At 37.9% G+C, this 27,997-nt stretch overlaps 3 protein-coding genes and 1 pseudogene across 5 annotated transcripts; 2 read left to right on the forward strand and 2 right to left on the reverse strand.

Moving 5' to 3' along the window:
• Positions 1-1,350: 1,350 nt before the first annotated feature.
• LOC149017867 (uncharacterized) lies at positions 1,351-4,781 on the reverse strand (annotated as a pseudogene).
• A 1,659-nt stretch (positions 4,782-6,440) lies between these two features.
• Positions 6,441-12,958, forward strand: LOC149017868 (pantoate--beta-alanine ligase-like). The gene is made up of 4 exons (XM_089154239.1): positions 6,441-7,335; positions 11,128-11,241; positions 11,361-11,492; positions 12,379-12,958. Exons 1-4 carry the CDS (start codon positions 6,709-6,711, stop codon positions 12,505-12,507), a joined length of 1,002 nt encoding a protein of 333 aa, XP_089010365.1. The 5' UTR covers positions 6,441-6,708; the 3' UTR covers positions 12,508-12,958.
• A 1,004-nt stretch (positions 12,959-13,962) lies between these two features.
• Positions 13,963-19,504, forward strand: LOC149017869 (uncharacterized). 3 transcript variants are annotated; one of them, XM_089152204.1, is made up of 6 exons: positions 13,963-14,371; positions 17,993-18,274; positions 18,371-18,426; positions 18,520-18,574; positions 18,670-18,750; positions 18,839-19,504. In XM_089152204.1, exons 2-6 carry the CDS (start codon positions 18,070-18,072, stop codon positions 19,021-19,023), a joined length of 582 nt encoding a protein of 193 aa, XP_089008330.1. In that variant the 5' UTR covers positions 13,963-14,371; positions 17,993-18,069; the 3' UTR covers positions 19,024-19,504. The 3 variants fall into 3 exon arrangements, with proteins under 3 accessions (XP_089008330.1, XP_089008327.1, XP_089008329.1); XM_089152201.1 differs by having other exon boundaries at positions 18,048-18,274; XM_089152203.1 differs by having other exon boundaries at positions 18,063-18,274.
• Positions 19,505-20,011: 507 nt separating this feature from the next.
• Positions 20,012-23,749, reverse strand: LOC149017870 (putative transcription factor KAN4). Its single transcript, XM_089152205.1, has 6 exons — positions 22,715-23,749; positions 22,566-22,642; positions 22,309-22,345; positions 21,968-22,118; positions 20,814-20,883; positions 20,012-20,695 (listed from the first exon to the last, which is right to left on the reverse strand). The coding sequence occupies exons 1-6, from the start codon at positions 23,190-23,192 to the stop codon at positions 20,513-20,515; spliced, it is 996 nt and encodes a 331-aa protein (XP_089008331.1). The 5' UTR covers positions 23,193-23,749; the 3' UTR covers positions 20,012-20,512.
• Positions 23,750-27,997: the final 4,248 nt, after the last annotated feature.

The raw sequence follows: 27,997 nt of genomic DNA on the forward strand, positions 1-27,997 counted from the left end.
GGGTAGACAGTATAAGTGAAGAGTTAGCCAAAGAGCTTAAGCACAGCTTCTCCTCATTGTGTGAGATGTGCTGGTGGTCTGCTGTTCCATACCCATTACCAACGGGGGGGGGGGGGGATTAAAGAAAAAAAAGGGGGGGGGGGGGGGGGGGGGGGGGGGGGTTTTTTTTTTTTTTTTTTTTTTTTTTTTTTTTTGGGGGGGGGGCCCACTTTTTTGGGGGGGAAAAACCGGGGGGGGGGGGGGGGGAAGAACCGAATTCATTACCAACCTGCATTTATTCCAAACGAAAATTGAAAAGAGGTGACTGAGTTTAATAGAAAATAGAGAAAGGACAACAGAGATCAGGTAATGATAGAGCAGCTCTGTAACAGCACAAACCTTGTTAAGTTGTGTCAGTTGGGTTGGCAGTGGTGGTCCTGGTGTGTGGAGAGCATCAGAAGGGTTTGGTCTAGTTTTCTCTGGAGAAAAACCACCTTCCAGTACTTCAGTCGCCGCTGACCTCTGATTAGTTAGGCCCATCTCTGTCTGCCCTCGCCCTGCAACAACTCAGCCTTCTTATAACCATTTCTTCTTCTTGTCAGATACCCTAGAAGGAAAAAATCTGCATGGATTAAACTCTGTCAAGTTTCAACCATTTTATAGATTGTGAATCTTGAAGAGAAAAAATGAGAGAAAGAGAGCGAGAGAGGTTAGTGGGGTGGTGGGGGAAGATCCAAATACCTGCTCCTTTGTCAGTGCTCTTCACTGTTCTATACATCTGACATACACAAACAGAAAAGAATTATACAAAGCCCATAATGCTAAGATTACTCTCTTGATACCCTTTTTCCTTACCCTTTGCTTTCCAAACAGACCAAACCCCACTCCCACTACCAAAATCATAAATTAAATTGAATATATAACTGTAATATAATAATGGGACTACCAGAAATAATAATAAATAAATAAACTATGATAATATCAGTCTTCCTCCTAATTTCAAACGATGGACATTGTTCCCAGTAATCTCACCTACCTGCAGGTGACTCTTCACATGAGCTAGCATAAGTCATTCACATTCATTAGCTCCAATACAGATTTGGGCGTTGCCCCTACACCAAATAACTCATGAAATTGATTAACATGGCCGAAGTAAAGAAACTGATTCATGTTTTAAATTTATTTCCACCCAATTACTCTTGGTTGATGGGAACATTTTCCCTTGCACTTTACCTCTGTAAAAGAAAAGGTTTGATTTTTTTTCTATCTCAAATTTACTTCACTTCTATCCAACCTAACACTAAGTGATGGATAAAATACTCAAAAGCTACAACCTTGGAGATATATTACAGGCTGCTGAGGAAAGCCAGATCTTCTATGATGCCACAATAAGGACAGAAAGAATATGGAATAATTCTTGGTGCTTCAAACATCGGAATAAATGAGAAGTGAAAAAAAAGTGTGGAAGATAATTACCTAGAAAGGTTGAAACTGATTAGGAAGGTGAGCAATTGTTTCTTTGACTTTGGGGGCGCAACCCCCAACCATCATCTTTTCATATACAGTATATGCATGGTCAAGATTTCCTGACGTGCTATACCCTGGAATTAGGGAATTATATGTAATAACATTGGGTTCAAGGCCCTTCAGTTGGAGCTTCTCAAAGATCTTTCTTGCTTCCTTTACCATGCCAACCTCCCTAAATTGAGTATTAATGAATTGTAGGTATAAAGGTCAGGGCTGATCCCTTGATTTTGCATCACTGAAAAGAGAGAGAGCCTTTTCTAGTCTCGGTGGTTTCCCAAGCCCATCAATCTCAGACTATATGAAACCAAATTAGGATCAAGGCCAGTTAATTTCAGTTCCTCAAAATAGTGCAAAGCATCAGCATCCTTCCCCAGCATCCAAAGGCAATCAACAAGAATTGTATAGGTCTTTACATCTGGTCTAATTCCTTCTTTGCGCATCCTTTCAAACAGCAAACATGCAGTTTCCACATCTCCCACCTTCCCAAATCCATTAATTAGAATATTGTAGACAGCAGTTAGGTTTGCATCCATATTCAACCCATCTCCTCAAAGAATTGCTTTGCTTCCTCTACCCTTCCTGACTTTGACAGACCATCTATAAGAGGGCCATATGTACAAGGACTAGGAGAGAAGTCTGCACTAATAAGATCATAGTACAAGTCTATAGCCTCATCTAACATGTTCGACTTGACAAGGCTGGATATGACAATGTAGTGAGTCACAGTGTTTGGTTGGCATCCCCTAGCAAGCATCTCCCCCTGCAGTTTGTAAAGTTCATCAATCCTTCCTGACTTCCCAAGAGAATCGAGTAACAAATTATAGGTGAAAATATCAGGAGCCCAAGCAGCATTCTTCATCTCTTCAAATAGATCCCAAGCCATGTCGGTTAGTTGGGATGCAAGGAGGCTTTCCATTAAAAAATATATAAACTTCAAGTATTGATGTAATTCCATACAATTTCGTAAATTTATCAAATAATTTATTAGCATCAGACACTTTATTGAGCCTGCACAAACAGTTGACTAGAGGGATCAATATGGAATCATCCTTGCAAATTCCAGCAGACACCAATTTTTCAGCAAATATGATAGACAGCTCTATTCCAGCTTCACATGAAATGGCTTCCAGCAGATTTTGCCGATAAATCCTCTCTTGCTACATCTCCAGCCTGATAGAAAATTTTCTCGGCAATCTTGAAAGCATCCTGAACCTGCCCACTTTTAACCACTGCCGAAGGAGAGCACACAAAGTCACAAAATCAGGATATAACAGTTTCCTCATCTGATGGAAGATCAGAAATACATCATCAGCTCTGTTCACCTTAACTAAACCATGAATTATGGTGTTGTACGTAAATATGTCAGGCCAACATTCCATTTTTGTCATTCCAGAAAACATTTCCAAGGCCCAATTGACCTCTTCACTCTTGCAAAGGCAAGAAGTGTGTTGAATGTTATTGTGTTTGGAGAAACACTATGCCTTTTCATACTATCAAATAATTCTATGGCCTTTTGCACTCTACCCTCTTTTCCTAATCCAGCCAACAATGTATTGTAGGTCACAACTGTAGGAACAAGCTTCATCTTCTTCATTCTGTGAAACATTTTCCATGCCTCATCTAGTTGATGGTCCTCATAAAGTGGATCAATTAAGGAATTGAATGTAATCTCATCTGGATCACACCTATTTTCCATCATCTCAGAGAGTAATTTTACAGATTCATCTATTTTCCCTGCCTTACAGTAGCACTTGATCATCCTATTGTAGGTTATCATATCTGGAGTAAGGCCATTATTCTTAAGTCCATGGAAAATATTCTTTGCATGGCCAATATTACCATGTTCTGCAAGGCTGTCAAAGAAGCATTGCAAGTAACCACATTGGGAACAATTCCCCTATTCATCTTATCAAAGGTCTCTACAGCTTTGCTAGACTCCCCTAACTTGCCATAATAGTCAATGAATAAGATGTATGTAAGAGCAATCAGCTCAGGACCATTAGAATCCATAGAGTTGAGCAGCTCTAGTGCGTCATCCAACCTATTTACTCTCAGCAGCCCAGAAATCAGTGTATTGTAAGTATACAGATTTGGTTTCACACCCTTCTTTCTCATGAAACCCAGAGTGCCAAAACGCTTCTCAACCCTACATGCTTTGCATAAAGCATCCACAAGTATTGTGAAAACAATCACATAAGCAGCATAACCATCGGCTTCCATCTGCAGCCAAAATTCTCTCAGGGAGTCCAAATCCCCGAAATCACTGAATGAATAAGGTAATATAAGTTACACGACCAGGTTTATGACTGCTAGATTTCATCTTTAAAAACAATTTATTGGCAGTATCAAGTCTACCAGCATTGCATAGGCCATCAATGATAACTGCATAAGTAACGACATCAGGTCCACATCCCTCCTCATACATTCTCTTCAGAATCCCACATGCTTCGTTTATTTTGCCAGCATGTCCAAGCATCCTAATGCATATTGTGAAGGTGTAAATATTTGGTCGTAAACCTATACTTTCCATTTCTTCCAACAAATTCATAACAGTTTTGGTGTCCTTCCTCTTCCCAGATGTTGCCAAAAGTGCAAAGTCTTCAAACTAGGTTTAATAATCCTTTCAGATTCATTCTTCTGTAAACTAACATAGCCTCCCTAAGAAACCCAGATTGAAGAAGTAAGTGGATTAAACCATTGTATGAGAAGGCATTCAAAACAAAACCAGCTTTTCTCATCTGTTCAAGCGCAAATTGGGGCGTGCTGAATCTCTCCTTTTATAGATTGACTTTCAAAAATAGTCAAGTGGGTCTTCAAAATTTTCTTTATGATTTGCTTCTGCATCCAAATACAATAGCCATCTCTCCCAACTTTCCGTGGGCACTCAATAGCTAAGCACATAATTGCATGACTCAGTGCTGTGGATTTCAATAGGCAGTCGGGCAACTGATTTGAAAAACGACAAAGCCTGAATTGGGTCAGACAGAGACTTCAGAATCTGAATTACCTCATCAGGACCCAGCCCATCTTTGGCTCTCTCTTTCATTCGCATCACTTCGTATGAATCACCTACCACAGTCCCAGAAGAACCCACTTGATTTTTCCTGTTTTTCTCCACTTCAAAAGAAACCCACATGGTAAACCTTCAAACTTCCCAAAGGTTTCCTCCGCCAGAAACCATAATCGTTTAGAACATATGGTTTAATGTCAGTCTGAACACCACGCCTAGTATTTGAAACACAAATCCATGGAGAAAAAAGCTCCATTACAATCATGAAACTATTAGAAGACCCTTTCAGCAAATATCAGAAAGATTTAACCAGAGATGAAAGTTGGAAGCTTTTCATAAAAATTGTTGTTATAAAACCCCCTCAATATTGTACAGGAAAAACATGGCAAATGGGGAGATAGGAGAATCGCCTTACCTCTCATCGCATGAAAAAATAACCATATGGAACGAATGCAAAGCATAGTTGCTTCACTGGCAAGCTGCGAAGACTATCCATGGCACTGATTGAACATTTGAATTTCATAGCTTATCGGTTCTAACTTTAGGCTTTGGCGAGCATTCTATATTTCTATAGTACTAGTACATTACTAGTCCGTAGGTGCCAACAAATTTTCCTTTTTGTGTGGACGCTTTTCGCTTGGAGCCTTGGAGCTTCCTGTTTCACCTCTAGGCACATTGGCGTCTGGATTTTTTATTTTTTATTTATTTATTATTATTATTATTATTTTTTCTCATTCTAATTTTCAGGGCATCATAAAGACTTAAGGCTTCTTTGATTACATGAATCCAGAGATTTGAAATAAAATGAGATTTCAAATCTATGGATTCATAGTTCAAAAAATTAACTGTTTGTAGCTTCAACTCTATTGAAGTTCGTAGAGTTCCATCCAATTATTCGGTGTAAATTTGCCTATACTCAATACTAGCTTAATTCAACAAAAAAGTGAAATTCCTAAATTTCATGAATCTAGGGATGTTGTACAACCAAATAGGCATAAAAACTGGTCCGGATAAACCTTGGATTAAAAAAAAAAAAAAAAAAAAAAAATCTTCAATCCATGAATCAATTGATTTGAAATCTTTAGATTTAGATACCAAACAAATCCTCATAAGACAAGAATATATAAAAAACACCCGTCTTTAGAAAATCATGGTTAATATTTTGAAAAGATAATAACAATCTAGGATGGAAAAATTTCCGTTAATTCATTTTCTCGTGTCCTACAATTTTTTCCTCTCTAATCATAAATTCTTACAAAATTTGAAAAATATGAGACATAAAAAATATTTTAAACTTAAGACTAAACTAAATTAAATAACTTAAGGGTGACATTAATATTAGGGAGTAATTCACAGGTAGGGCTAAAATTTTTTTTTCATATGAGATTCCTCAGGTCAGCTTCCGGGCACCTTGCCTAGATCTTTTAAATCAGATTTTTTTTTCTAATGGATCAGGATTGTGCCCCATAAAAGAACTTTGATCTGACAGTCTCAATTAAAAATGAGAGTTATACTTGCAATTCTAAATTTTATTTTCATATTTAAGGGGTTTAAAATTTCAAATTCATATCATTACCCCTTGTTGGAGCTCGATAAAAGTTCATTCTCATCCTTTGGGAGAGTACATCTAATTTGGAATGGTAAGCCTTCAAGCTTTCCCAATGGTGTTCGCCATTTTTTTAAATTCTAGATCCTCTTCACCTAGTACCTGCTGCACTCAAAATTATGGTTCATAATCTATGGATTGCGACATATAAATTTGGAATTTGGGCGAAAAGAAGGAGACGGAGAAAATTCAAATCCCATCTTTTTTTTTCTTTGATAGAGACATTGATGGGACATTTTTGCAAAGCGGTCGTACAAATTTTGATTGTTATGTGGTGGAAATTCGTTTTGTTAATCTCGTTGTTGGCGCCTTTCCTGGTGGATTCTAGGGGACCTACATTGCTCTCTCTTTCTCTCTCTTGTCGGCCACCACCTTGCCTTCTTCATATATGGTATATCTACCTCTCTTTTCCCCGGAAACAAGCGCCAGAAACAGCAATTGGTGGCGGAGCTGCGGCGGATATCGATAAAAGCATCCGTTGTTTCTTTCCATTTCTGATAAACGAAAACTTCTTACTTGCCAATCTCAAATAGATACCGAACAACCTAGCTGCAAAAAAAAAAAGAAAAAAAGAGTGAGGAGTTCAATGGAGAAAAGAGACCCAGAGATCATTACAGAGAAGGAACTGATGAGGAAATGGTCAAGGTCCATGAAAGCCAAAGGCAGAACCATCGGTTTCGTTCCGACAATGGGTTACCTCCACCAAGGCCACATCTCGCTTATTGAAGAAGCTAGGAAACATACCGAACTGCTTGTGGTCTCAATCTATGTAAACCCAGGTCAGTTCTCTCCAACCGAAGATCTCTCCACATACCCATCAGATTTTCAAGGCGATCTCGACAAGCTGAAGGCCTTGCCTGGTGGTGTTGATGTTGTATTTCACCCTCAAAACCTCTATGATTACAGAAACACTGGCAGTGTATCTGTAGACAACGGTACAAGCGGTGGTGCTGCTTGCGTTAATATTAACAATGGTAATGCGAAAGATGAAGGAAGAGAGGAAGCGGTGATGTCCTGCGCTGAAAGGGGCCAATCTGGACACGAGACATGGATTAGAGTTGAGAAGTTGGAGAAGGGACTTTGTGGGAAGAGCAGACCTGTTTTCTTCAGGGGAGTTGCCACCATTGTGGCTAAATTGTTCAACATAGTGGAGCCCGATGTCGCAGTGTTTGGTAAGAAGGATTATCAGCAGTGGTGGATTATCCGTCGTATGGTAAGTCTGCTTGCAGTGGAGTTATTTATTATTGCTTTTCAAAGTTTTGTTTTTTATATATAGATTTGATTTGATAAATGTTCTTATGTGTGTGGTAAGTCCCCCAAGAAAGGGAAACAGAGAATTCTGAAAATTTTAACTTCTAGATGATTATGGTTGGTTTACCCAAAAATTAGAAACTAATGATAATAATTAAAAAAAAAAAAAAAAAAAAAGTTCACTTTTTCTCTTTGCTATTGGTAGTGAATGCTAAGGATTATTCAGAGAATATCTTTCAAGCTACTCAGCTAGCAGGCAGAGTATGTTATAATCCACCCTGAGTTTTACTGATAGCTCTTGAGATGTTTTATATTCTCTGATAATGAGGACAGTATTCATGTTCTCCAAGTGGTGACTTATTAGGGCATTGTTCATGTTAAATTGATCATATGGGCAAGCAGTGCTTTCTTATTTTACTATTTTAATGACGTATATTGTTTTGAATAATATTAAGTGCAAACCACCTTTATGGGGAGAAAAAAGGAAAAAGAGAAGAACTCTGGCCTTCTGATGCTTCATTTCAACAATCCCAGTTTTCCTGAGGTTTATAGATTAAAGAATAATGTGACAGTGATACATTCAATTGTACTGAGGTTTTCTAATTTAAACCTATGTTCAAGAATGACACAGGCCCAATTAACCTGCATGTCAGAAAATCAGAATCTAGGACAGGACTTAGTGACTTAGGGTCTGAAACAAACCAGCCACCAAAATCACGATTTCATCAAGTTCGGATGAAGCTTGTATGTTGGTGAAGAACTACTGCAGATCCTGCTTGATTCCAACGATGGGATTGAGAGATATAGAAGTCGACTGAAACTAAAAACTTAAGGTTTGATGGTGGAACGGATGGATGGTTGAATTGATGGAATGAATGAAGGGGAAGGTGAGGTGAGATGGTAGGCTAATAAACCCAATAGAGTTTCTGTGATGGGCTGGGGAAGAACAGGAGGAGTCCTAAACTATGCAAGTTCTTCCTCACAAATTCTCATATGATCATTTTAGGCATGCTCCTAGCTCTTTTTGTTCCTGTAGTTTGAATCAGGTCGCTTTTCTTTATTGGGGCATCCCTAAGATTCTTATCCCACTTTAAACTCAAAGCTCTTCATAGATCAGGGTAGCTGCCTAGTTCTCTCTAATATGTCCATTTCCATATTTTATACTTCATAGTTTTTCTATGCATTCATCTTAACATCCTCATTTTTGCCTCATATAGCTTCTTAATATAATAGTTTTTTACCTGCCCAACATTCTACCCTGTACATAATAGCCAGTCATAAAACACCCATGATGCACTTCCCACTTCATCCATCTAATTTAATTCTTTGACAAAAATTGTCCTCTATGTCACCTTATTTTTTTATGATTGACTCTATATCCCAAAATAGTCACTTATTGTATATCTCTCCTCAGTTTACGCCTTCCCACTATCCATCTTAGTGTGATTAGAATTACACATTATGTGTTCCATCTTTGTTGTGCTATTATTAAAGCCTCTTGTTTCCAAGGTTGATCTGATGTAGGTGCACTTGTTTGGTTAGACAAGCATGGTGCACTTGACTTGTCAGAGTAGGATGACCAACTTTGGAAACCCAAGCCCAAACCAAAGCTGGTCCAAGGCTTTCTGGTCCTACAATGGGTTGGAAGTAAGTTATTTTTTTGTCTATTAATTGTTTGGATAAGCTGTTTGAGATCTTATTTCAGTTCTTATGTAAGTTATTATTGGTTGAATCACTTTTTCTAACTAACTGCTATTCTATTATGAATTTGATCTACTTATTGTTTGCCTCTATTCTTTCGCTTGTTTCCCCTTCAGCATGGTTGCCAATGGTGAATTCCTTTAACATCTTAATTCCTATAAGGGTGAAAACAATGCAAAATTGGACACTCAATACAGCTGTGGATCACATTCAGTCAGTGACAGAATGGATGTAAGTTTCAATTAACTGACTAGAGCCTTTGGGTAATGGAAAGTGTCCTATGCTATCTAAGGATTCTTCCAGCTGCAGACCACCACAACATTACACACCATGCCACCACCACTGATCAGGGGTGATTGATATGGAGCGGACAATGCACAAGGTTGGAAGTCCTTGATTTTTACAGGGACCACTACCTTGAGGAATACCTTCTTGGTCTATAGTTTGGAATTCTTTTTCAGATGGTTTAATTTGAAAGAGGCCAGGAAAATTATCTCTGCAGAGGGGTTGAATAAAGGGGGAGAAGGTGGTAAGTATAAACAAGTTAGGTCACAAGAACTGAAATTTGGAACCAGTACTATACTCGACCAAACATAAATGAGTCGACTAGATAGGTCAACAGATATAGTGGCAGTACATACATAAGTTGGAAGAGTTCCGTGATTATAGTGATGTAGGATTGAAGATTGGCCTTCTAGGAAACTGAAATTGCAGGCCATGTTGCCACTCTTTGTGGAGTAATAGCTGTGGGAGAGACACCCGGGGTGAGATATCCCATCCTCACCCCCTTTCTTCTATTTTTCTCTTATTTCCTTTCCTCTGCATTGGAATCTTACTTGTGCTATGTTATTGAAGCTGCTGCAACCACTGTGAAAGACCATCAGAAGCTGCTGTTGCTTTCATCCATAATCAGAACTGCTGCACCATTTGAGTGACCCAACTGCTGTTCCTGCAAGTTGTTTTCTGTTGGTACAACTGAAAGCTTGGTAACTTCACAACCCTTCTTTAGAAGTTGCTGGGTTTTGAAGCATGGACCCTCCCCATCAGCCACCCAACTCGATCCTGATTCTGGCCCATGCCATTCACTAGATTGCTCAACAGCCAGTACCTTCTACTTCTGAACCCTACTAGACCTGAACTTGTGTTTTCTACAAGAGTTATTTGGAGTTTAAACAGCATATTTGTGACTGTTAACCTTTGGTTGACAGTCTTGCTATAGACAGCTCTATGTAGCACAAGGAAAATATGTAATCTAATATAATAAGATTAAGGGTGTTTTTTTTTTTTTAAATCTAAATGAGAGAGTTGAAAAAGAGATTAGAAATAGAAATGTTCCTCATAACATTGAGATCCTTGATACTTGACCAATGGTGCTTTCCGTTTAGATATGGAGCACAACCTGACACAGATCTCTTGCAAAATGTCCATTTTCTCCTGAGACTACTGAGATGGAATAGCAGGTTCAAATCCTGAGCCGTGGAGCTGGCATATAGCCTACCACCCAGATGTTGTGGCAAAACTCTGGTCACTTGCCTAAGTATAGGTGAATGAGGTAGCCTGACAAGGGGGGGAGGGGTCAGGATGGTGAGGTGATGATCCACAATGGGTCAGCATTGTCACAGAAAAGGAGAGAGGGCCTCAAAAGAATTGTGGTTTTGTGTGGTGGGGGTGAGGATGGACTGAAAATCAACTGGAGTTATAATGTATTTATTTAGACCTTGTAGTACTTCAGTGGACAGGAGACATGGTAATCAGGAGCAGTTGGGGCTGGTTGAAGAGATAAAGTTGGGAGTGGGGCAAGATCAGAGATGTGTCTATGTTGAGGTGGTAGAGAGGAGAGTCAAGGTTGGGGTCAGAAATGTGCTAGATCAAGAAGAATAAGTTGAGTTTACCAGCATCTTGTAAAATTTCACACAAAGAAGAAAACTCCTGTTCAAGAATTCTGTATTTCTGATTTTTTGTGCATGCAAAAATCGGGATTCTTGTTTAACTGTACAAGTGAGGATCTGATTACCATTATTGATTCTTCTTTGTTTGATTTTCTTTCTTTCAGGTTCGAGACCTTGATTTTCCTATAAACGTGATCGGTTCTGAAATAGTGCGTGATGATGATGGTCTTGCATTGAGTTCCCGTAACGTGCATCTCTCGGCTGAAGAAAGGGCAAAGGTTCATTTGATGCCACTCTTAATCTTGCACCTGTTATTTCCCCTTTATCATTTTGTCTTTCACGTAACATGTAAACTTCATAAAACAGAAAATTTTAATACACATTGTTCTTTGTGCAGGCCTTATCCATCAACAAGTCGTTGTCAAGAGCCAAAATAGCTGCACAAAATGGGCTAGTTTCTTGCAGAGAGTTGCGGGACTCAGTCATTCAAGCAATACAAGAAGCTGGTGGTAAAGTTGATTATGCTGAGGTATATCAATGAGAATTTAAGTCATTCATTATGGTTCACTTGCCAGAAAATTTAATTGGAAGTTAAATATTGAGTAGAGCATTTAAACATGCATAATTGATGTGAAGAGTAACATTTGTAAAGATGATAGGCTGCAAGCTATTGTAACGTGGACTGCATATTCAGAATTACAATGGTCAAGAGAATTTGAATTTAAAAACAGGTTTTACTTATCGGCACTAAATTCAAATTTTGATCTTGATTGCTTAAGTTTTTAACAGCAACAAACTTAGAGATTTATGAATTCATCGGAAGTTCACAAAAAAATTTCTGTTCCCATAGCTCACAATGAATGCATGTCATCTGGAGCTCTGGAAGCAGTACTGTGATTCTTCATGTCTTTCTAGGTTTGGAAGTTGTATAGGGTTCTCTGAATCAGGGAATGATACATTGGACTTATGTGCTTACCTTCTCTTTCTTTAACATGGGTATGGTGCCTCTCCCCCTTGCTTTCTTCTGGTGTTCTTCCGTGACCAATTTTTGTAGATAGGTCCCATGGCCCCCTAACCCCTCTATGTTATTTGTTTCCTTAGGGGGTGAGTAAATACTGGTGTGGGGATTTGTTCATTTCAGGCTTTATATTTGGAACAGGTATCAATTGATCTGTTTCTATCCATTTGTATTTAGGACTTGAATTCATGTAGTGGTAAAAACAAGTAACCCCTCTTAATGGCTATGAAGCAAACTCTTAGATGTTCAATGTATCACCTTTGATTAAGACCCCAGTAGTCTTTATGCGGTAAATGTTTACGCTAGTCCTTCAGTTAATGAATCACACTATTTCTGGATGTCAATCCTAAGTTGCTGATCCTCATATCATATTCTGTGATCTTGTCTTTGGATGCAGATTATAGACCAGGAAAATCTGGAAGCAGTTGAAGAAATCAAAAGCCCTGTTGTATTTTGTGTTGCGGCTTGGTTTGGAAAAGTTAGGTTGATTGATAACATGGAAATTGATGTGAGAATCCAACATTGAAACACTCAGCCATCAACATAAGTGAAACCCAAAGGAGAAAATAAAAGTTGGATCTTTTCTTCATCCTGATCAACTTGCTAAATTTAACTGAATTAGCAAATGTGGCCCTGTTTATGAGGAAACTTTGGATGATCTCATTTCAATCTCATTCTACTTCTACTTGTTGAGTGATTTTTATCACTTTATTTGTAGAGGAATGCCAAAGTTATCTAGTTTGGAATAAGTATTTACTACATTGTTAAGGTTTTTCTCCTTCAAATTAGTTATGTTTGCTGTTTTTGAGTTACTTGATCGATATGAGTTTCAACAGGAGCAAATTTTGTAGGTGAATCCATATTTTGATTTGTATTCAAGTAAGCGTATCTTTTGTTCGGTTGCCAAAATATCACAAGCTTCAGTACCATCTTGGAGTAGAAAGGATAGAATCTTCAAATTTCTTATCCAAACTAAAATCTGATACCCAGGAGACCAAAATTTAGTTTGCAGCTGACTGCTTATATGGGGATGACAAAGTTCTTTACTCAGATTTGTTTTTGGATTTTTGGAACAAAATTAATTTGGGGAACTAAGGGTATTAATTTCATACTTACATAGAGCTGTAAATAGATGTTCAAAACTCATTTCTGAGTTCACGTTTGTATTTGTTTAAGGTTGTCTAAATTCATAATTTTCTTATGGAAAAATATCTATATCCGTTGGGATAAACAACTAGATTTGGAATCGGATTGTGATAATATCTAGATAAGAGCAAATGTTTTTTTTCTTCTTAATATAGTAAATGGTATCTCACCAATTGACATTTTCACACTCACTAAAGTCTAAATGGGTTAACCCAAATTAATAGGTTTACCACACCCTAAACCCCATTAATTATATATAGCCAATTGGTTAACAACTCATATTAGAGTCCGGATCATCTCCCCATCTGGGAAGCACTGTAATTTGTGGTTATAAAGCCTGGGAGATCTGGACTCATCAAATTAGACATTAAGTTTCTCTAAAGGCTAATAATCGAATTGAGAAACCAATAATTTGCAATTTTTTAAGAAAAGAAAGGACAATTGACAATTAGTAATCAGATAATTTATTGAATCCGATAATTATCAGATATTTGAAAGTTTCAGATTCAAATTCAAATACCTTCAATATTCCCGGAATATTAGATTTGGATGTTTGTTGTGCTTACTAAATTCAGATACAAATAGTAGTATATCTAATTCGGATTCAATCCGTTTATGGGCCGAACTCGCATATTATTACCGAAACCAACCGTATAAAACTGTGCCATTTCAAAGTTTGGAACGGAACGGTATGGAAAACGGTTTTTGAATTCGGTACGGTAAGGTACCTGTTTCCGGTACCATACAGCCGGTCTGTACCGATACCGTACCGAATTATTACACATTAAAGGTAAACATGCAATTTGCCATGTTGAACACTAATCATACCAAAAAAGACCACAAATCACTAATGCGCGTTCTTTCGTCTTTGAGAGTCGCGAAATTTTCTTCAGCTTCTTCTTCCTCATGTGCGCAGTGGGCAAATCCTTGCGGGTTTTGGGCTCGAGTTCGACATCTATGGCGAGTTATAGTCTTATAGATGCATATTCAGTTCCTAGGGTCGCGGCATACCTTCCGATTTGAGAGCCATAGCCACTTCCAGTTGTGAAACCCGTCGATCAAGTTGGTTCCAGAAGCAAGGGTGGAACTCGGGCCTCCTTCCTAGTTTCGTCTCTTGTACACCATTACATTGGGAGATACTTGCAGTTTTTAGCAGAAGCAGCTCACAATCACCTGGCTTTATGTTTTAGAATCGACTTGTGGAGTTTTCTGCTAACTCGAGGAGTTCTGAAACTGCTTTCAAGGTTTGGTGTTTTCGTCTCCTTGTCAAAACTGTGATTGATTTGTTCTTTTCATTTAATATCTTAGCAGACTTAGCCCAGAGTTGATAATTTGTGAAGTAACATTATTTTTCCTATAAATATTTAATGTAAGATTAAACGTATGTTGTGCGGTTTTCCTTTCCTTGCGAGCGAGAGAGGCACCAGGACTAAGAGGCCCTTTCCTTAAGAAAATGTCGTTAATGTGTCTTTCCTGTTCTTCAGCGGAGACAATTCGCGGAGAACAAAAGAAGAAAACTAGTAAACTGATGTTGATGTCAACTTCTGCGCACATAATATTTAAAAAACATTAACAAGAATCAGAAAATAGGCCTCTCTTACAGGTATTAAGAAGAGAAACTAAATCCTCATCCAAGGGAACCGCCATCGAAAGAGAAACTCTGGATAGGAAGTTAGGAACTCAATAGAGAATTGTCTCTGTTCTATCACTGGGGTAAACTACTTCTCTGTAGCTGATCAATCCCAAACTGCCCTAACTCACTCAGGGGATTAATTCCGTGGCTGACTCCTATTTCCTTGATTTGGTTTAGTAGCTGCCCTGCTTATTCTAGCTTTTTTCTGTCTTTACCCGGCTTAGAGGGTTCATTGCCTTCATTTCCTGCTTATTCTAGCATACTTTGTATAGTACGTACCATTGATTAATCTCCTATTTCATGTGTACCCTTAAAACCTGTCACCACCCATTCGGGTTGATGGGGATCCCAAGTAAATATTTGACTTGCCTTGTCTCCTCCATTCTTGAAAGGAGACCCAAGGCCTGGGTTTTTATGTGTTAAGCATTTATTAACCAATCAAAACAAAGATACTTTATGGAATATGCTGTCCCAAGGTGACCAGTTTGTGTCAATTAATATCAGCTTACTGGATGAGAAATGCACATTTCTCATGAGTGTTACAGAGAGAAAGAGACGATAGAAGAAGAAGAAAAATATCATCAGATATGGAAATTTTGAAATAGATGACATGCGTTGCAGGTTTATGCCAAGAATGAACTGATTCCTTTACAAGAGGCAAGCAAAATCCTCTAGAATAACTTTTTTTTTTTTTTTGGGGGGGGGGGGGGCAGCATAGAAAGTGAAACCTAATCCTTGTTGCCTGCTTTATGCATTCTGAGATAACTAAAATGATACCTAGCATATATAGAATGTGATGCTTATTGGATTTCATTAAAGCATCACTAATGGTAATTGAGTTAAACAATGCGAGGCACGACGAAGCAAGCTTGTTTCTTCTTAAGACAATGGCATAGCAGTATGGAAATATTCTGAACAAAAGAAGGAAAAGGATCTTGATCAATTAGAAGTTCTTTCTTTACCTTTTATTTGAATCGGGTAAAACTCATCATCTCATTCTGAGATCAGAGCCCTCTATTTATAAAGAAATAAGGTTACATTATAAGAGATTCGTATAGCTGTCAACAACATAGAATAGGAATCACATGATATTTCTAACACCCTCCCCCAAAGTCAAGGGTTCATGAGGAGCCCGAGTTTGGAGCAAAGAAGATGAGTCCAAGCAGTAGATGAATTTTTGTAAGGACGTCAGCTAGTTGATTAGTGGTAGAGAGATAGTGAACATAGAGATCCCTTTTGGCCACGTTATCCCTAACAAAATGAAAATACACCTCAATGTGCTTCGTACGAGCATGAAACACTGGGTTCACCGAGAGATATGTGGCCCCAATGTTGTCCCTCCTAAGGACTGGAGGAGAAGGCTGAAGTATACCCAAACCTAGATAAAGGAGACATATCCATGTGATTTCAGTTATAGCTAGAGCAAGAACTCGATATCCACTCTCAGTACCACGTGCTACAGTAGTCTGCTTCTGACATTGCGAAGAAACCAGATTGTCCAAGAAAAATAAGATAGCCACTAGTGGATTTACGATCACCTGGCAGCCAACCCAGTTGGTATCAGTGTAAGCCATAAGACTGGAGGATGGGAGTCAAATGAAGTCCATCAGTATGGCCTTTTAAATAACATAAAACCCGTCTGAAAGCACCCCAATGTGTCTCTGTGGGAGAAGACAAGAATTGGTACAATTTATTCAGTATGAAACAACCAGTCGAGTTAGTCTAATGTACTGAAGTGCAGCAACAAGGCTTTGATAGAGAGATGGATCATCAAGAAGCTTCCAACCATTTTAAGACAAATGAATAGATGGTGCCCTTGGAGCAGAAATGGGCTTTGCAACTGTCATTCCAGACCGATCCAATAACCTTATTTGTTTATTAGAATTGGGTAAAACTCATCACCTCGTGCTGAGATCTGAGCCCCTCTATTTATAAAGAAATAAGGTTACATTTTAAGAGATTTGTACAGCTCTCAACAGCATAGAATAGGAATCACGTGATATCTCACACCTTTCAAAACCAAACCATGGGGTCAACATTTAACTGACCTTAACAATGTTGTAAATACTTATTCCAAATTATATTACTTCGGCAGTCCTCTACAAATAAGTGATAAAAATCACTTAACAAATCGAAGCACAATGAGAATGAAATGAGATCATCCTAAAGTTTCCTCATAAACAAGGCGAAATTTGTTATCAGTTAAATTTGACAAGTTCTGGCCAAAAAGATCAGGATGAAGAAAAGATCCAAATTTTATTTTTCCTTCAGGTTTCACTTATGTTGATTGCCGACTGTTTCAATTTTGGATTCTTACATCAATTTCCATGTTTTCAATCAACCTAACTTTTCCAAACCAGGCTGCGACACAAATACAACGGGGCTTTTGATTTCTTCAACTGCTTCCAGATTATCCTAGCCTGCAATCTGCATCCAAAGACAAGATCACAGAATATGATATGAGGATCAGCCAGTTGGGATCGACATCCAGAAATAGTGTGATTCATTAACTCAAGGACTTGAGTAAACATTTACCACTTAGGGACTACTGGGATCTTAATCAAAGGAGATACATTGAACATCTTAGAATTTGCTTCATAGCCATTAACAGGGGGTTACTTGTTTTTACCACTACATGAATTCTAGTCCTAACTACAAATGGATAGAAACAAGTCAATTGATCCCATTCTATTTCACTTTCTTGTTTGGGAATGTTTTATGTGATTCTCATTGTTTTTTTAGACATTATGACATGAACTTTATATGATGGATATAGTGTAGGTTTGACTTTAATATTTTAAAAAAGTTAGGCCAGAGAATGCTATTGTTTTGCTTATCAGGTTCTAAAGGTCTGTTATATAGGCTGCATCATTGGTTTTAGAGCAGCCATGTTAAACATGTATGTATCATTGCCATATGTATTTTATTGTGCCAAAATTTTATAGAAGTATTATTGCCTTTAGCCATTTAATTGCCGTACATATCCGTACCCATAGGATCGCCATTTTCAAGCTTATTAAGTTTCCACCCAGTGTCCCTGATAACAGAAATTTTTTTGGGGGCAAAGGGGGGTGGGGGGTGTTGTCTGCTAACCCATAATCCTTATACAAAACAGAAGTGTCACCAAATGGAGCCCTTTACTTCAGTCATAACCTCTTTGCTATTCAGAGTCACTATTTCGGGCTTTCTAAACTTGAAAACTTCATTTTCTGAGAACACTTAAATTTCGCAGGTGACAAGAAGAATTTCAATCATCTATGTTTCTTCCTCTCACTGATATACTTCAGGTATTTGGTGATCAGACTTGCAATGGCAAAAGGAGGAGAGGGTGATATAATTCCAATAAATGTTCTAGATGCTTTGAAGAGAAGCCTCATGAATGTGGAGGAGCTCAGAGTCCACTTGTTAGAGTTCTTGGCTCTTTGTGTACCAGATGTTCTTGCTGAAATGGCTCCTCTCCAGCGAGCTCAAGCACTTCTGGTGCTCGCCAGGGCTACTTCAACACTTTATACATGTAAGCTTTTATACACAATTTGCTCCTTTTTTTTTTATTTCAAAGAAGGCACAAACGGTTTATCCCCTTGTATTAATGCTTGGATTCGATTTACAGTGTGGTTGAGGAGTAGTGGAGTTCAGCCAGATGACCATCCGGTTAAAACAGAACTTGTATGGATTTTATCAGTTGTTGTCGGTTTTGTGTTACTTATAATTTTTACATGTTATGGATTAAAAGGTCCCTATCTGTTTGTTTGTTTGTAGGAGAGACTAAGCTTGTACGATGATAAACTAGAACAGTGTATGGATTTGAGCAGGGGTATTACTTTCATTGAATTTTTTTACTTCTTTAAATTTGTTAGGCTTATCATTTAGTTTTTCAGTGGTTGAAGAAGCTGGATTATGTTATTGCAGCACCTTTGCGACCAGCCACTACCTTGAATTATCAGGCGACAACTCGTTTCATCGAGCATTCCTTGCCTGATCTTACTTCAGGTAAATCGAACTGTATAATTGAGCTATTGCATGGTTGCTGCTTTCTGTTATGACGTTATTTTGTTTAAGAATAAATTTTATTTTGTAGAGCAAAGGCAAAGAATGAGGGATTTAAGTAGAGAAGAGGGGATAAAGAATGAGTATTCTGAAGCTAGGAGTTCCCGAAAGAAGAGGAAATGCCAGTCATCTGAGAAGCAATCTGTTCGGGCTGCTGCTCAAGAATTTCTCGAGAAAGCAGCCAAAGAGCTTCTTGGTGATATCAAAGGGAACTGAAAGTTCCTCTGTTGATGGAGAGTTAGGATGATGAAGACATGCCTACAAGTTGATTCTCAAATTTTCCAGCTTGGTAGTTCTGAGTTACATGTTGCATTCATAAAGCTGTTCACATTGTTCCTTCGTTTTTGCTCTCTTTGTATCTAGCCGGGCGTAGTGAAATCCACATTTTTGGTTGCCTAGGATTCCATGTTTGAAAACTGTAGCCTTTTTTTTCTTCTTTCTCTTTATTGGGTAGAGAGCCCCATCAGTCTTGAAAATTTTGGATGAAGTGGCAGTGGGCAACCAAAACAAGCAAAATGGGTTGGGCAACAACTGGGCCAGTGTAAAGATAAACAAAGGCCACCACACTTATGGCCAACCCTGTTACTGTAGTATTGCTTGTATTTTCTTGTCCTCACTTCATCCAATGATATGGTTTCCATTTATGAAAGAAAAACCCTAATTTCATCGAGACTTGATTACACCATCATAGTATTCATAAACCCCTTTTGGATTTTAGTATGTTAATAAAACTATTATATTTTATACATCTAAAGGCGTATGTTATTTTGACGTTTCCTCTACCGCACATTCAAGGGAAGAGAGCTTACTTCTTAATATTGGTAAGATGAATCATGAATGTATGATGAGGGAGGAGGGTGTCAGGGTAAAACTTGTTTTGTACTAAGAGCATGGAGCCAACAGGAACTAGCTGGTATATATGAAAATATCATCGAAGATGAGCCAAAGAAGGGTGCCACGGTAGTAATATCCGACTCAAACTTATTTTGTACTAGAAGCATAGAGCCAACAGGAACTACATGAAAACAAAACACCATCGAAGATGAGCTTCTTGATTTCATGTGCTAGAAGTAGGATGGGATTTGCTCCATCTTATGTCTAGTTTAAAAAGGAGGGGGGGGGGGGGGAGAGAAGGTAAAAATAAAAAATCTTGACTTTTATTTTTCCCAAATAATAATCTATTTTTAGTAACTTTTGAGTCAAGTTTGATATATAAAGGAAGTCACAGAACCCTAGAGAAGCCTCCGACCCCATTGAGATCAGCATATCAGACATAATTTTTCTTTTGGTTTCTTTTCTATGGATCTTTATTTGTGTTGGGTTTTGGTTCATCAAAGCAGTGACCCACCTGAACGCGTAAAAACTCCCCAAAAGTCCTTATGTACGTGCCAGCTGACGATTCTGAAAATTATTTTCCAAAGCTATCATTCCATTCCCATTTCTCGTGCAAATTTCAACATGTATCTTCAGTTAAAGTGACACTACTACTCTCACTCATATATTCAAAACCAGATGGACCAACCTCATCTTCTACTCACGTCATCTTCTTCTTCTTCTCCTTCGGCAATTCTCAGCTATTTGCAGACTATCTATGGATTCAACCAAGCAATCATGTCACACAGTAGACTAATAAGTTATCTGGGATTTCTGTTTCCTTCTTTTCACTCCCAAAAATGTAAGCTATATAATATAAACTAATATTAATTCAACACTCAAGGAGGGTTGTGTTCTCATTTGAAGCTTCTGCACAGTCCATTTGCCAACTTTGTGGACCAAGTGTGAACTCTAGGTTAGGCAATATATGTGAAGAATCAGCCAAAGAGCTTAAGCGCAGGTTCTCCTCATTGTGTGAGATCTGCTGGTCTGATGTTCCACACCCATTAGCAACCTGCATTTATTCCAAATGAAAATGGACTTGGTTTAGAGAAGTAGCAAAAAATTTGTCTTTAATCTTTTTTTTTTGGGGTTATAATTTTGTCTTTAATCTAACTATATTAAACTCATACCTTGTCAATCTGATTTCTGAATTCATTTGAAGGGTTCCAAGCGTTTGCCTCCATTGATGGCCATGAACCACTGTTTGGAAGGTTTAGTTAGGTTTCAATTTTCTCTTGGATTGGGGAGGGGATATATGTATGAATAATAACATATTAAAATAAAATAGAAAAAAAATAAAACAAGAGAATATAAGTACATAATAAATTATTTGAACGTATACACTATTTGATGCCAACATAAAAAACACAGGGATGCATTATATCATATTCATGTCAAACATGGAAATAGCAGTTCCTGGTTATATGCTGAGAATCTTTTCTGACCTTCTGTACTTCTGAGAACTATGATTGGGATCTTAGAACATGAAGGGAACGAATATCAGTTTGTTTTAGTTATATGTATTTTTCAAACTAGATTCTAGATCTAAAACACAATCTGGGTCCTGACTCATTTCTATTTTTCAGCTTGAAGCGTTAATGATCAGAATCTTTAAAACACTTTAAGGTTCCATCCAAATAATTAATCAAAGCCAACAACATTTATGAATAGCAGATAAACACCACAGTTTAAAGCCCTCAAAACAAAAAGATCCAAATGCATGTCCAGGGCTACAAGATATCTTTGGCCTGTTTCAATGGCTAGAATGAGATGCTTAACTTCAAGCAGCATAAGATGGTTATTCAAAGTTTGAAACCATCAAGTGCATAGTGTACGTTAGCATTAATAAATCTAAGATTAGATCCCTAATCATGAATCACTTATTTAAACCAAACCACTTAAGTCAATATTTAAGCAAGGTTAAACAAGAATGTATTTGGTAGATTATCCACACCCACTCCAAGAAAAAAAGTCCACAATATCCAACCAGCAACCATTAAATTATACAGTTTTCGAAGTAGAACCCTTTGTCTCAGGCCTAGAAGCCTATACCATCATGAAGATCGAGAAACTTGGAAGGTTAAGACCATTTAATCTCACTAATATATATGTATCCACCTGTTTTAGTCCAGTTTTCATCTGAAACTTCTGCTATATATATTACCTATGATGGAGAGAGAGAGAGAGAGAGAGAGAGAGAGAGGGAGGTGAATGAGCTTATGGAAAATAGAGAAAGGACAACAGAGAGCAGGTAATGATAAAGCAGCTGTGTAACAGCACAAACCTTGTTGAGTTGAGAGGTAGCGTTAGTTGCGTTGGTAGTGTTGGTCTTAGTGTGTGGAGAGCATCAGAAGGCTTTGGTGAAAAACCACCTTCCAGTACTTCAGTCATCCCTGACCTCTGATTATTCAGACCCATCTCTGTCTGTCCTCTCCCTGCAACAATTCATTATTCTTAGAACCATTTCTTCTGCTTTGTCAGATACCCAGAAAAAAATAATTCGCGTGGACTAAACTCAGTCCAGTTTCAACCATTTTACAGATTGCACTACCAATCTTGAACATACAAATTGAGAGAAAGAGAGAGAGATAGGTTTTGGGGGAGGTGGGGAGAAGATCCAAATACCTGCTCCTTTGTCAGTGCTCTTCACTGTTCTATACATCTGCACGAACACGCACAGTAAAAATTTACACAAAGTCCACAATGCTAAGATTACTCTCTTGATACCCTTTTGTCCTTGCCCTTTGTTTTCCAAACAGACCAAACCCCACTTCCACTACCCAAATCATAAAATAAATTGAACATATCTCTAATATAATAATATTTGTCTTCCTCTTAGTTTCAAAACAATGGAGATTGCACATCCCGGTAATCTCACCTACCTGCAGGTGACTCTTTACATGAGCCAGTGTTAAGTCCTTTACATTCATTAGCTCCAATACTGATTTGGGTGTTGCTCCTACACCAAACAATTCATGAAATTGATTAACATGGCAGGAACAAAGAAACTGGTTAATGGAGATTTTCTTACTTTCATGGCCACCAAGAAGCTCTACTGCGTGAACAAAGTAGGCATGTAGAGTAGAAGTCCATCTCATCCTTGGAGCTCTAGTGCATCTCTTGCCTCTATTGATCACTCTTGAATTTCTTTTGAATTCACGACCATAAATTTGAGGTTGATGTGGTAAATACTGGTGTTTGGGTTGAGGATCCAAAGCTGCCTTGTTGATCCCGAGGCTTAAGGTGGGTTCAAACCCAGTTTGAGCATAACCCTTTTCTGGGTGCAAGAACAGTTGTTCATGGCTTGTATCACTGCTGCTGCTTCCAGAGTCTGTTGTGGGGCTTCTCTCACCATAAAATGTTCTTCTCATCCATCTATCATAGCCCTTGTCCTTAGTCTCTGAATCTGATGAAACTGAGGGTGGGCTGATCTGCAAAGAGAGATCATGAAAAGGCAAAGCAGTTCTCATGGTGTTAGAGTTTGAGGACATGAAAATGGTGGAGGTCATGGAGAAAAGGGGTTGAACTGAAATTATAAAAGAGGTGTAAGATGAAGCAAGGAAGCAAAGAAAGAAAGAGAGAGTGATGGGTATTTCAAATTTGCAGGGAAGAAAGCCCAAAAGGGTTAAAGAGTAAGGAGTGTTATATCATGAGTGTCTTATGATTTGCATGGATGTCTAGATTTTATGCTGAGTAAATAGAGAAAGGGGAAGAAAGAGGAAAGAGAGAGAGCAGGCTTTTAATAGTCTCTCTAGGGTTAATAAAGATCAAAGTAAACAAGGGTCAGAAATGAAAGAATTGCAGAGACTAATAGTCAGAGAAGAATTGTAGAAAAAAGAGAAGAGAAAAAGAAAACTTTGGGGTAGACAGATGAAGAAAGAGCAAGTGAAAGAGAGAATAGGTGTATTTTAAGGAATCAGAGGTACCAGAGAGTCAGTGAGAGAGAGAGAGAGAGAGAGAGAGCTAAGAACTAGGGGGAGGAGTTCTGGGTTCATTTCCTTATCTCTAGTTCAAAACGGGGAATGAAATAATGAGGAAATGGAAAAGATTAAAGGAGGACGCTATAAAGAATTGTTGGATATCGAGAAAACAAAATTTGTACATTCTATAATAATAATTTTATAATGGGTTGAAAGCATCTTTCTCTCTCTCACGTCAACAGAATATGAAATTGCGACCCTCATAATTAAATTTCTAGTTTTCCACATTTAGATTTTTTGTTTCTTTCTTCTCTATACATTTTTCTCAACAAGAAAAAAAAAAAATTTGACAATATTTCACTGCAACAATATTTTGGATATTCCATTATAGGAACTGAAGCTCTTCATCTTGGCTATATTTTTGGATGATAATTTTTATATATAATTTAATTATACAACTAAACATCGCCCTTGATTCCAAAAGAATACGAATTCTTTACCTCATACTATGAGATACTTTACTAACTAAGTAATCCTTGGAAATTAAACCAAGAAATTCATTAACTTCAAAGACCACATACAATTTTATTCCATTAGCATTTCCCTTTCTCTTGTCAAATTAAGAATCAGCAGAATACGATATGATGGAATCGATCTTCTAATTTGATGCATACTTCATATCTAAAACTTATTTGGACCACATGAAGGAAAATTTGAAAAGCTTTATTATCAAATCAAAATGATTAAAAAGTTTAAATTTGGGCTGATCTCCATGATTTGAACATCACTATAGAGCATCTTTCATGTCAATGTTTGTAAAATGATAAGCACCCATCAATCCTAAGAATTTGTCCTCCACAAACACTACTTGTCCAATTTTCAAAATTTTTTATATCACAGTTCTATTCGGGAAAAGCTTGTCTTCGATGTCCAACAAAGGCAAGATTTCCCTTTTTCTCATGTCATGAATGGGATTATAGAAGGCTTCAAGTGCTTACCTGATTCTTGTGTAAGTTTTCATCTTTATATTTTTTTAATACAAATGATTTTTGAAGGAGAAGAGTAATAAAAAAAATTTCTTTGAATTCTAATAATTGATTTTAAAGGTTTTTGTGGTAATTTTTTGTTGTTAGGTTACATGTAACTGTTGTTTCTTTTATTCTATCTTCACTATGTTCTTTTTGATAATCATTGCAATGTAGATTTCACTTTACTTATGTACTTTTCATTTACTTTTTATGGAAATAAGAGTAACTAATTAATTTTTGAATGCTGAAGATTCCTCAAAATTGGATTATAAGTTTTCCTTAATAAAACGTATGACTTAAGGAGTGAAGAAATGTTCAATTGGAAGGCTGTATCATGAATCATGAATTCTTTTGACATTTTTTTGAGGGTGCTCTGCATGAGTTGAGGCTGTTGCATTAGCTGGGATTATCTATTCTTAATGGAATTCTACATCAGTTGGGATCATTGTTCCTTGAAGGTAGTGTATAACACTAAGCCCTCCCCCACTCCCCTCACCACTCTCTCTACCATACAATCATGTGGAGGAAGTCTATAACTCAAAGGAGGTAGTAAGGACGGACAATCTGCAACTTAGTAGGGTCTATAACTCAAAGGAGGTAGTAAGGACGGACAATCTGCAACTTAGTAGGGTTTTCTGTAAAACTATTGATTTAGTTGTATGGAATCCAAGTCAGGAACCCCGCCGTAAAGCCACATTAATGGTTGTACTTCATTATGTCTAGCTAGTAGTGTCGAGGAGCATGAACTTGTTAATCACTCTAGTACTAGTCATTATACTTCATTATGTCTTGCAATGTTCGGGAACATTTAGGGTTTTTTTATGACTAGAAATTAATCTTCATAAGTACGAAATAATGACCCTTTTACTATCTGATATAATGGTTGTATACGAAGATTGAAGGAGAGAGTGCATTTTTTTTTTGGGTCCAAACACAAGGACTGAGGTTCCGAGACATAGGATCGAAGATGTCGAGGAATGAAAGTTCAAATCTTAAACCTTCTTAATCTTATTACCTCTATATAGTAGGCTGTCACCATAGATGTTATATGAGGTTTCAATCATTTTAGGAAAAGGCAGGAGAGGGGGTAGAAGCTAAAGACCTAATGCATCCAAAAAACAGTTGAGGCTAACATTGACTTTGTGCAACAAAGGTAGAGAGAGAACTGAGAACCTTTTCTTAATAAACAAGAAAGGTGGCGGGAGCAAGCCCATATGAGCATTTGAAAGCCCATGATGCTCCAAGGCCCATTTCTATAGGAAAGAAGGATTAAGTTCAAATGAAGAGATTAGAAATCTTTATTAATTCCAACGGCTATAATTTGTTCTTATACTTCACAATCTTCCTCAATATTCCCCTCTCGAGCCCCTCCCAAGGTCCAAGGCCGCACGTGGCGGCCATCGTACGGTCCAAATGTACTCCGGCATCATCGGTCACCCGAGATATGAGTCATAGGTTTTGTTCTTAAGTACTTGTTTGTTCTGTTCAAGACTTCAAATTAAGAATTTGAGTTGATTTATTTGTAACTCATTTGTTAATCACTTTCTTTAAGCTGTGGTCAGCGGTTAATGCGCTTTAGATTCTCTGGGAAATGGCAGGTTTTGAGTCATAAATCTTTAAGTTTTGTGATCATTTCTTGCAGTTTTTATCCTTTGATGCATCATTTAGGATTGAATCCATTTTGTAGATGAACACTCACGTGACACAGTGGAGATAATTAGGGACCAAATACAATTATGAAAAAGCTGTAGTTAGGAATGAGACAGAACAAACAGACGATAGAGTTTGCAAGAATCTACAGAAGAGACAAACGCGATCCGCTCTCATCGCTGCTGCAATGTTTCTGCCTTAGAAGACATCATGAACAAAAGAATAATCAATTTTTCTTCAACTTATCTTCTGTAGCTTTGGAGTTAGTTAAACAAAGAAAGAAAGCAATTCAGGACATGAAAAAAGTAATGCAGTTTGAACTTTGAAACCCTTTTGCCTTTTTATCTATTCTTCTCTTTCTTCTTTACACAGCCATGCATGCAGAAGAACAGTTAACAGCATTTAGCTCGTTCTTCTGAAAAGGTAAAAAGCTCTTCTTCTTAAGCTAAAAGTTGTTAAACTTTTGATTTGGGTCAAACCCAAATCAACACTCAATAATTGAATTGAATTCCCTTTTAAATGTTAAAGTATGAAACCATCAAATCGAGTTTGAATTGGCTTCTGAATCTTCTGCTGTGATGACTACCCAGTTGTCTTTATCTGAAAATGGTTCCAGTGTCCATCATAAAGAATGAAAATAGTACTGGAGGGTCCAGAGACACTCATGTATGCATGTGTTTATCCATTGGTAGCGCACAGTTGCTGAGGAAGAAGCCAACCTAACCTGGGTGGTTTGAGACTTTGAGGGAGAGGGATTGACGGCTGGGAGAAGGTGGTTGCAGAAGTGTGATGTGTACGTTTGATCTGTATCTCTGTGGTGGATGTGTGATTGTGTGAATGACACTTAACCACCGTGAGTGGAGCTTCTGAGACTTCTTAATTGACTGTTGACTCTTATGTGTTGAGATTCGTGAGGGAGATGGAACCTGCAGCAGATGCTGAGATGCCATGGCCTGTGGGACTGGGAGCCACTGTGAGTCCACCACCACCTTCACCTTCATCATATTTGTTGAACGTACCACACTGCAATTATTCGCTTTTCTTCCCTATATCTGTCGGGTTCCCTAGACATCATCATCTTCAATTCTGAAATCTCTGAATTCTTCCCTCCTCTCTCTCTCTCCCCTCGCGTCCTGTGTGCCATTTTGTTTCTTTCTTTATTTTAAGGCGTACGATGTACCATGCATGGGCGTTTAAGAGTCTTTGTTCTTTACATCTTGTGATCACAAATTCACAACCCTCACGACTATTCCCACCTTACAAATAAAATGAAGCATCTTTGTGATCTTATGGGGACCAAAAGACTAAAATTTCCACGTCCAACCTAAGGTGTCTATGACCCTCTTGCCCTAACCAGCCCTATATATCCCCCCCTCTACAAATGCACTTTGTTTTGTTCTAAGGGTTAAAATCGGGGTTAGGGTAAAACATGGCTAATCCGACCTATCAGGAAGAATTTTAACAAAATAGGTTTTGGGTTTAGAGTTCTCAAACCCTAGCAGGACTGGGTAGGGTTTGAATTTAAGGATTTATGTCCCTAGGGTTGGGTTGAATAACCTAACCTAATCCGACCAATTGATACACTTAGTCTAATGGAGACCGATATTTATGTTTTAAGTAATAGATCTATATCTTGAATGAGAATCAATTTAGCCCATGCTAAAAGATTTTGGGGACAATGGGAACCAATGAACCATGACCCTACATAATGGACAT

This window comes from Hakea prostrata, chromosome 4, assembly GCF_041222555.1.
Source record: "Hakea prostrata isolate BN-2017 chromosome 4, UWA_Hpros_2, whole genome shotgun sequence".
Taxonomy (NCBI): Eukaryota; Viridiplantae; Streptophyta; class Magnoliopsida; order Proteales; family Proteaceae; genus Hakea; species Hakea prostrata.

Excerpts from the sequence above, each read along its gene's own strand:
- LOC149017868 (XM_089154239.1), top strand. The coding sequence starts at position 6,709 with ATGGAGAAAAGAGACCCAGAGATCATTACAGAGAAGGAACTGATGAGG. Across the intron at positions 11,242-11,360 it reads CGGCTGAAGAAAGGGCAAAG|GCCTTATCCATCAACAAGTC; the intron begins GTTCATTTGATG and ends TTCTTTGTGCAG. Across the intron at positions 11,493-12,378 it reads GTAAAGTTGATTATGCTGAG|ATTATAGACCAGGAAAATCT; the intron begins GTATATCAATGA and ends CTTTGGATGCAG.
- LOC149017869 (XM_089152204.1), top strand. The coding sequence starts at position 18,070 with ATGGCAAAAGGAGGAGAGGGTGATATAATTCCAATAAATGTTCTAGAT. Across the intron at positions 18,275-18,370 it reads TACTTCAACACTTTATACAT|TGTGGTTGAGGAGTAGTGGA; the intron begins GTAAGCTTTTAT and ends TTCGATTTACAG. Across the intron at positions 18,575-18,669 it reads GTGTATGGATTTGAGCAGGG|CACCTTTGCGACCAGCCACT; the intron begins GTATTACTTTCA and ends ATGTTATTGCAG.
- LOC149017870 (XM_089152205.1), bottom strand. The coding sequence starts at position 23,192 with ATGACCTCCACCATTTTCATGTCCTCAAACTCTAACACCATGAGAACT. Across the intron at positions 22,119-22,308 it reads GAGCACTGACAAAGGAGCAG|GGAGAGGACAGACAGAGATG; the intron begins GTATTTGGATCT and ends GAATTGTTGCAG. Across the intron at positions 20,696-20,813 it reads TCAGAAATCAGATTGACAAG|GTTGCTAATGGGTGTGGAAC; the intron begins GTATGAGTTTAA and ends GAATAAATGCAG.